This window comes from Palaemon carinicauda, chromosome 17 (assembly GCF_036898095.1).
Source record: "Palaemon carinicauda isolate YSFRI2023 chromosome 17, ASM3689809v2, whole genome shotgun sequence".
Classification (NCBI taxonomy): Eukaryota; Metazoa; Arthropoda; class Malacostraca; order Decapoda; family Palaemonidae; genus Palaemon; species Palaemon carinicauda.
The window spans coordinates 30,304,183-30,314,182 of NC_090741.1; the positions used below are offsets into that span (position 1 = coordinate 30,304,183).

Genomic DNA, 10,000 nt, shown 5'->3' on the forward strand with positions numbered 1-10,000 from the left:
GAAAATTAAACTGAAAAGTTGATCGTTAGCTATAAATGCTGTTATATATATTCTCTCTTCCTGAATGGGTATATGACAGTATCTAGATTTTAAATCAATATTTGTAAAATATTTACTATCATGTACCTTCACAAGTAATTCTTCGGTCGAGGGCAATGGAAATGCATTATCCTTAGTTATTGCATTCAATTTCCTATAATCAACACACAATCACCGAGCCATCCTTTTTCCTAAAAGCTACAATTGGAGAAGCCCAGAGGGATTCGCTCTCCTCGATTATCCCTTCTTCCCTTAATTTACTAATTTCCCTTTTTATATCTCCATGGAAATTAATGAGTACCTTATAATGCTTTGACCTGATAGGCTGCACCTGCCCAGTTTCCATGCTAAAGAGAAATCGATCAATCTTCCCGGGTGGCTGGTTTCCAATTGCAATTACATCGGAATAATTATTTACAGTGTTACTAACTACAAGTTGATAGTCTGGCGAACATAGTTTTCAAGCTTGCATAATCATGTTCTGAGTGCACTTGTTTGTGTGGGCCTGCGGTTGTGGTTCCCAAGATCCCAATATTAGCAATTTCAAATAACTAATTCACACACAGAATCACTTCCTAACACAACTATTTTATTTGATAAATAAACTATTGTCACATCAGCTCTGTTCTCTTTTATTTTTGACAAGCCCTCTAAGACTATGAGTCCCCAATCGTCACGGGGTATAACAACTACCTTGGCTCCTTCTGGGAGAGGCTGACACGGGGTCACTGATATGCTCGAAAGTGTCTTTGTGGTGGGGGGGGGGGGGGGGCATACTTCTTCTGTTCACGTACAGATTTTACCTTACTTAATTGTCCCTCCTTTCCCTGCACAAGCACTTACTCATGATTTTCTATCGGCAGAATGCACCCCCTTGCTTTTACTGTTATTTTGTCTTTTTCCCCAAAAATGTATATATGATTACCCATTACAAAATCTAACCCTAATATAGCCTTCATTCCTGGAATTCCTAAGGCGGGCAAGACAAAAAAAATCATCTGTAAACTTCACAGATCCCACCTTAAAGTTAACGATCATTGTATACCTTGCGTATAGTTTATTTTCTTCTGGCATGTCGAGGATTATGGATGCCGTTGTCTGTAGAGACTTTAAGGAATTTTTTTTTTTTTAATAAGCGAAATGCTGGCTCCTGTGTCGAATACCACTCGAGTGGACTTATCTGTTAGGTCAATCCTGACTGCTAACATTCCTAGCCGCCCGTCAGGATATATGGGGCAAGTGCCAACAACCTCGCTTTCAATGCCGCTGCCCCCTGCTCCAGTTCCTAGTGCTGTGGGGATGAGGTCTAGGGTACCAATGGAGGTCCAAGTGCCTGCTCTACAGAGTTCATCATAGTCACTCTCACCGCTGACTCAGCTGCTGCTTCTGATATCCTGCGGGGGTTGGGGGGTGGGTGAGCATTGATCTCCCTCGTCTCCCTCTTCCTCTGTTTCCTTTTCCTCGGATGTTGGGTGGGGTGTGGTGTGCGTGTGCCATAGCCCGCCCGCCCTCAGTGTGTTTTGCTGGGCACTCTCGAGATAGATGACTGTAGGCCAGAAAAGTGTAACAGCGGCGGGATCCTTGGGTGGACCTCCCCACTCATCGGTGCCCTTCTCCCCCACACTTCCAACATCTGACGACTCTTCTCACTTTCTGACTGTGTTCTCCCCTCTCCTGCTTTTGGGGTTGGCGAGTGCCTCTCATAGCTCCCACCTTCTCGGAATTTGGGTAGCTATCCTCAGTAATTTTTTCTTCTAGCAATCTGTCTAGAAGGTTTTGTATCGCCATCACTACATATACTAACGAGTCATTATCATCGAAGAAATAACCACATAAATACGGGTTTACTAATCTGGGAATATGTTTACAGGCAACTGCTTTTTTATCACCTTCTAGGAGATTGACACTGCGTGTAGCAAACAAATCACAATCCCGAAAAATGTGCTTTGCAAAACTAAGAACGGATTCACCTTCCCAAATATTGGGTTTGTAATTTTCTTTTATGTCCCCTTGTCTCGCATCATATAAGGCGTATTTCTCAATTGAACATTGTTTTATTTCAGAATAACTTCTTAAACTGTCTCGTGGCCAACACATTACCTCAAGTGTTGGAGCATCTTTCAGCAATCTAATTACCTGAATTGCTTTTTCTCTTTTTGACCACCCATATATGGCTAGTTCAAAGTCTCTCAAAAACACTTTGATCGATTGAAACCCTTCATTTGGCTGCTAATCATCAAAAGGCCTAACACTTGCCTTGAGTTCTAGCAGGTTTCCAACTACGACATTTAGCGTATCTTCACTTGGCTGTGCATGTGTACTTTCACTTGTGAGCGTCAGATATACTGTTTTCACAGCGCTCCCCTTCCCTTTCAACTAAGAATCTGTTCATTAACTCGACTAGGTTATCTAATTTATTTTCTAAGTCCTACGTTCGTTGTTCTCGTCTATATTCTTCATTGACATCACTATAACCAACTGCACCTTCGTTTTCATTTCCTGCAGCAGCAGCATCTGCTATGTTAGTTCTCACATATCTAGGCATTTCGAACTTTCATTTTACTGGCTTAAAGAACAACTTTGCTAACAGCATACACAAAGAGACGTATTTGTACTCCTGACACCTATATATCCCATGTCAACGGATAATGAGACATCAGAACATGTCTTTTTTTTTATCTTATTACAAAAAGGTTTGTGAATACCTTTATACATAGCCGATACTCTCAGGTGAGTACCTTGTCTAAAGATTGCTCGAATGGAACTGACTAACCCTAGGCAAGTAAGATGCAATGTTGTTCTATCAATATGTGGAATTTTTTGGTTTTGTGTAATTCTCCACTGTGATGGAAATATACTGTTAAACACATCACCTTGTGAGACTAGAGACACGTCACATATAACAGAGTTCAGTGATCTCGCCCTCCAATTTATGAAAATCATAGTACTCTTATAAAGTTCATTAATATGATTATATAAAATACACTTTGCATACAAGGATTAGGACATATATACACACACACACACACACTTATATATATATATATATATATATATATATATATATATATATATAATATATATATATATATATATACACACACACACACACATATATATATATATATATATATATATATATATATATATATATATATATATATATATATATATATATATACATATATATATATATATATATATATATATATATATATATATATATATATATATATATATATATATATGTGTGTGTGTGTGTGTGTGTGTGTATGTGTGTGTATATAAATATACTCACTGATTGACGTTAATACCACTACCCCATTCACATATACTAATACAGATGTGATTACAATTATTGCTTTACCAATGTTTTCCTGAAGGTTACGAGAAAAGTAAAGACTAAATTATTTTGAACATGCCAATGACCAATCATTTACTATAAAGACGGATATGACTGATACATGTTTAAACCTACTTACACATACATATTGTACACTACATATAGTATCTAGAAAGACCATTCACTTCACAGGTTAGGAGTTAAAGGTCACAGACTATATGCACCTGGTGTGAGAGGCAATATCTTACATATATAACCATGAAAGTTGTAAGGTGATAAAAGGAGAGGGAAAAAAAACAATACTTACTTCAGCTCTAACGTACGTTTAGAAGCAATCACTCACCGCAGGTATGTTATTAAAATTGAGGCAAGCTACGCCTAAAATAATCAAAGGGGACTATTCGCATGCAAGGAGGTGGCAAAGATAAATGATTTTTGTTGATTTCCTATTTATTATTATTATTATTATTATTATTAATTATTATTATTATTATTATTATTATTATGAATAAAGGTCCTACTAAATGAAGCTATGGTTTAAAAAATAGATCTCTCCAAAGGGGGAGGATGGCATTCAGAAAAGTTCCCTCTATAATATGGAAATGGCCTGAAGAAAAGGTTCAGGTAAAAAGATGAAAATGACCTTAAGAAAAGGTTCACGTAAATATATGAAACTGACCTTGAGAAACGGTCTAGCTTAAAAGATAGAAATTGCCTTAAAAAGGTTCAGCTGAAAAGATGAAAACTACCTTAAAATATCCAGCTAAATTTAGAAAATATACCATAAAATATCATGATAGATAGAGGACAATTACCTAAAAATTCCCAGCTAAAATGATAAAAATATTATTAAAAGGTCAACCTGAAATTATGAAGATTACCTTAAGTAGGTCCACCAAAAAAGATGAAAATTAAAAGGTCTTAGCACTGAAATATGAAATCAGAGAGATGAAACGTATCATATGTTCACAAGAGATTAAAACAAATGAACACTTTTCCAAGGTCGTTAGTAGGTAATATGACGTGTTGCTTTAACAGCCATCACCAATTTGGATATCGATCGGAGAAAAAAAAATGTTAGAGGGGTAAATATTTTATGATTCTAATGATATGAAATATTTTAGCCGTTTTACCTGTTCTAAATATTTATTATTATTGTTATTATTATTATTATTATTATTATTATTATTATTATTATTATTATTATTATTATTAAACTGCAACCCTAGTTGGAAAAGTGGGATGCTATAAACCGAAGGGAGAACTGGGAAAATAGCCCATTGAAGAATGGAATAATGAAAAACTACAATAGAAGTTTATGAACAAAAATAACAATCAAATAAATCTTCATATATCAAAATTAAAAACTTGAAAATAACAAGAGGAAATAAACTTCAAAATACCAAGAGGAAGCGAACAAAATATAATAGTGGTCTCGAATGTACCCTCAAGCAAGATATCTTTAACCTAAGACAGTGGAAGACCATGGTACAGAGGCTATGGCACTACCCAAGACTAGAGAAAAATGGTGGGATTTTGGAGTGTCCTTCTCCTAAAACAGCTGCTTACCATAGCTAGAGAGTCTCTTCTACCCTTACCAAGAGGAAAGTAGCCACTGAACAGTTACGGAGTTGTAGTTAACCTCTTGAAAAAAAAAAATTGTTTGGTAATTTCAGTGTTGTCAAGTTTATGAGGAAAGTGGAGAATGTGTAAAAAATAGGCCAGACTATTCTGTGCATGTGTCAGCAAAAATGGATTGACCCGTAACCGGAGCGAAGGATCCAATGTAGTACTGTGTGGCCAGTTAGGACCCAATAAAACTCTAACGGTAGTATCTCAACGGATGGCTGGTGCCTTGGCCACTTCGTGCAAGAATTACAAAGAATGAAGCCAGAATGAAGGAGTAAAGTGATCACAGAAAACAACTATCGATGAAATTGCTGGCTTTTGAAAAGCACTGCTTGTTTTTTATAGTGTACAAAAGGCGGGAGGGGAAATTAGGAAGGCTTGTTCCCACAAGTAAAAAATGTATAAGTATTCTATACTAAGACATTTGAATAATTAGCCTTGAAAGTGTCTAAAGAGAAGAGTAAGTCATTAATTGCAAGCTTTAGTAACCAAGACAGCCAAATAAGTCATTGAACAAATTCTGAGCTTCACTGGCTGCCTCTTAAAGCAAGAACTAAAACTGCAATACACGAAACTTTTTTCTTTTATTTTTTTTCTCAAAAATATGCCACCGTGAGCTTAGGTACACTGAATAGCATTGACTGATGTAAATTTAAAGAACAAATAACAAACAAATTAAGCAGAAAATTAGCATTTATATAGATCTTCTAAGAACAGACTTGAAGAACTGGAAAAAACATAAAAACTAAGAGACATCTATGAAGAGAAAACAGAACTGTGGAAGAGATTGTGAATAATTATTGGAGTAAACGTACAAATAAGGAACGGTCACGGGCCTAATAAGGCCCGAGGTTAGAACCCACAGAAAAAGCAAATATTAATAAATGTGGTGATTAAAAGAAATGAGTACTTGCAATTTATCATTGCATGATCACTCATATTTTCTGGGATGGGACTGCCAGCCTCATGACCAAAGCTTCGGGAAATTATGCGACATTTGGCATCTTTCAAACGGTCACCCGTCCAAGTGTTGACAACTCCAAACAAAATTAATAAAGAATTATTGTTTCTGGTATTTCTATTATTAAGTGGGGTGAATTTTCACAAAATTAGAAGACCAAATCTTCATAAGCAATGCGTTATAGCAATAAGCATGTGTGTATATATTGGCTATCTTACAAAGGTTTATTTCCAATTCTACTTACTTTTTCCCCGTTTTCTTTACCTAATCATAGAGGGCGCCTCTGCCCCGGCCATGGAATGGCAACTTCAACTTCTTTGTTTATTTCTGGTATGTAAGTTTTCATTTGTAATTTGCTGTGTGTTCACTTCCTATACCTGTTTCATTTTTATTCACAGTACTTTAAAAGATTCGTTGAAAAAGATTACTCTAGATTATTATTATTATTATTATTATTATTATTATTATTATTATTACTTGTTAGTTGGAAAAGCAGCCCAGTGAGGAAAGGAAAAAAGGAAAAATCAGATATTTTAAAAACAGTAACATTAAAATGAATATATCCTGTATAGAATATAAAAACTTTAACAAAACAAGAGGAAGAGAAATTGGATAGAATACTGTGCCCGAGTGTACCCTCAAGCAAAAGAACTCTACCCTAAGACAGTGGAAGACCATGATACACAGGTTATGGCACTACACAAGACTAGAGAACAATGGTTTGAATTTGGAGTTTCTTTTTACTAGAAGAGCTGCTTACCATAGCTAAAGAGTCTCTTCTCCCCTTACCAATAGGAAAGTAGATACTAAACAATTAAAGGTTTAAAGGTCGCTCATGAATGGCAGAGTGACATTGCCCTAGCAAGCAGGACATTGCCCAAGAGACTGACCATATATCATATGATCAGCACCCAAGACCCTTCTCCACCTAAGCTAGGACCAGGGAGGACCAGGTTATGGCTGCTGATGACTCAACAGATAGAGCTATGAGCTCCCCCAACCCCAAAAGCTTAGCTCACAAGGATGGTAAGGTTGCAGACAGTAAAGGCACTAAGAGTCTCAGTTACCAATCAGGTCACAACAACCTTAGTAGTTAACCCCATGGGTGAAGAAGAATTGTTTGGTAATCTCAGTGTTTTCAGGTGTGAAGACAGGGGAAAATCTGTAAAGAATAAACCACTCTTTCGGTATATGTGTAGGGAAAGGGAAAGTGAACTGTGACCGGAGAGAAGGATCCAATGTGGTACTGTCTGGCCAGTCAGAGGACCCCATAACTCTCTAGCGGTAGCGAGTTGGGCTTTTTTATAATTTCCATTTAAGAGTATAATTGCAAGAAATAATACAATACGTGGATGAAATCCTCATCCTCATCATATCTTACCAATAAAAATTAGGTCTGAAAGGTCAATATTCAAAGAAAGTAAAAATATTATTTCTGTTTATTTAAAGATATATGCAATTTCACATCACACGGTTATAATCTACAGCTAACACAAATTCCATTTGAATTTCACAAATTAAATGCAAGAAAAGAACACAGACATTAAGGTTTCATATCCAAAACTATATCATCAATAACAGAAATGAATTCTATGAAATAGTTAAATCTTTTTTATCTTGAAACCGTCTCAACCATTATGGATTCAATTGTGAGCTGTGGTTCAGTTGAATCTTACTCTGTATAAATTATCTGAAGTTGTGAGGACATAACTTCGCTCAAGCATTATAATTGAATGGCGTGCTAGTCCAAGTTTTCTCAAAATTAAGTGGGCACATATTTATTTTGTATTAAGGTAAAAGACTGTTTTATCCAGAATCTCTCAAATGGTGCATTATTATTATTATTATTATTATTATTATTATTATTATTATTATTATTATTATTATTATTATTATTATTATTATTATTTAAAAGAGATTTACCAGCTCAATGAGTCAAGGTCGACTCTTACAGAGCTGGCTTTCAAATTGTACAGGCTACTTAAACCTGGATATTTTCAAAACCTGTGATTACAATTACATTCTCTGATACAGCTTTCTCAAAATTAAGTGGGAACAAATTCATTCTGTGTAAGGTAAAATACTATTTAATCTAGAATCCCCCAAGTAGTGCGGACTTCTTTATCCTGAATTTTATAAATCTGTGAGGTTATAATTATTATCCATGATACAGTTGGATGGTGCTCTGTCTAAGATTCTCTTAACTGGTGTGGCTATGATTATGGACTGTTTTCTCCTCAAGTTATTTAATAACAAACTAGTTTCTACTTAATTTATTTCCTTTTAGGAGTTCTCTTAAGCTGATGTTAATTAAATTCAGTGGGTTCTTTTCAACGATGAACTATCCAATTTGATCTTTTCAAGCTCTTTAGGCATAAGAAACTATGTGATGCAGTTAAATATTGTTCTGTTTATAAATATTCCTCAATTTAGCCGCTTTCTAAAATCTATTGCTTAACTGCAATGGACGAGGAAGGAGAGCATGTAAGATGATTGCATTTAAAAAAAAAAAATTCTACTCAATATCTACGGGTAGGTGTTACTCAGCTGTGCAGGCCTATACAAACACCAGGCCTTTCTCCTTCCAAATTCATTTCAGTATACTGCTTTATAAGCTTCCTTTATTGTCTTCTTGAATCAACGTGTTACCAATCAAATTTTTATTTTGATTGTTTACATTTTATACATGATTTTCTCTCTAAAAGATTATAATCAATATTTCAGAGCTGAAGCTTTATCAACACAGATGGTGTTTCCATGTGTGCAAGCTGGAGATAATGGCTGAAGCTTAAATTTTAAATATATTAATTCAAATAAGACCATTCTATCCGGCATCTTTAGCACTCTGTGTGAACGGTGTCAATAGAAATAATGTATGTGAAAATTGCTACCTCTATGCACAAAGACTAGTTAAAATACCTAATCTATTCCAAGTTACGTATGATTTTTATTTGCTTTGAGAACCAACTACCAACAAATTACGCATTCAAGTCCAAAACCCTTTATAGGCACCTTTAATGAACTCATCTTAGCACAAAATATAACAGATTGGAATTTACAACCTTTTTTATTGTAAAGCTGAAAACCTTCTTTCTATTCATACATATTACATTTTTTGTTAAACGTTCATGCACATAAATAATAAAGTGAGAATAAAATTGGTAATAACTGGACATAAAACGCCTCCAACGGTGCCAAATGGAGTAGAAATATCTGGATGTTGATTTTGTTCAAATGTGCTGAAAGGTATAAAGGCTAGGACTCAATAGATCTACTCTCCTGTATACTTATATAATTTGAGAAACCCCACCAGTGTAACAAAAGCATTAACACTAGTAATGCCTCTTAAGGGTCTTCTCTAGTGTCATTGATCTTGAGGGCGTAGACAGCGACTTCACTTATCTGTAGTACTGAGGATCTTGTATCGATTATCTGGATGCTAACGTATCTCCCGATTACTCCGTTGTATCTCGTACACAAGAGTTGGCCTTCCAAATACACGTAGTTCTTCTCATATGTACACAAGAGAGTGTAGGAGGAAAAGTTGCCGTTGTTTACCAGGATATTGCCAACTCGAACCTGCAATCACAATGTATTTCAGGTTTTGTTTACTTGTGTTCGCATTTTCATATTATTGTTATTTGCTGTTGCGTGTTCCAGTTCTACTAACAAGCATTCTGGACTATTACATGAATGAATAACACCTATATATATATATATATATATATATATATATATATATATATATATATATACATATATATATATATATATATATATATATATATATATATATATATATATATATATATGTATATATAAATATATAAATATATATACATATATATATATATATATATATATATATATATATATTATATATATATATATACATATATATATATATATATATATATATATATATATATATATATACATATATATATATATATATATATATATATATATATATATATATATATATGCATATATATATATATATATATATATATATATGTATATATATA

At 34.3% G+C, this 10,000-nt stretch overlaps 1 protein-coding gene across 1 annotated transcript in view; it reads right to left on the minus strand.

Annotated features, from left to right (window-relative positions):
* Positions 1-2,584, minus strand: part of LOC137655957 (uncharacterized) — a 34,815-nt gene extending 32,231 nt beyond the window's left edge. Inside the window, exons 1-2 of the mRNA XM_068390158.1 lie at positions 2,472-2,584; positions 1,246-1,377 (exon numbers count right to left, since the gene is read on the minus strand). Of these exons, the coding sequence (XP_068246259.1) occupies positions 1,246-1,377; positions 2,472-2,584 (245 nt within the window). The remainder of the gene's footprint in view (positions 1-1,245; positions 1,378-2,471) is intronic.
* Between the last annotated feature and the right edge of the window lie 7,416 nt (positions 2,585-10,000).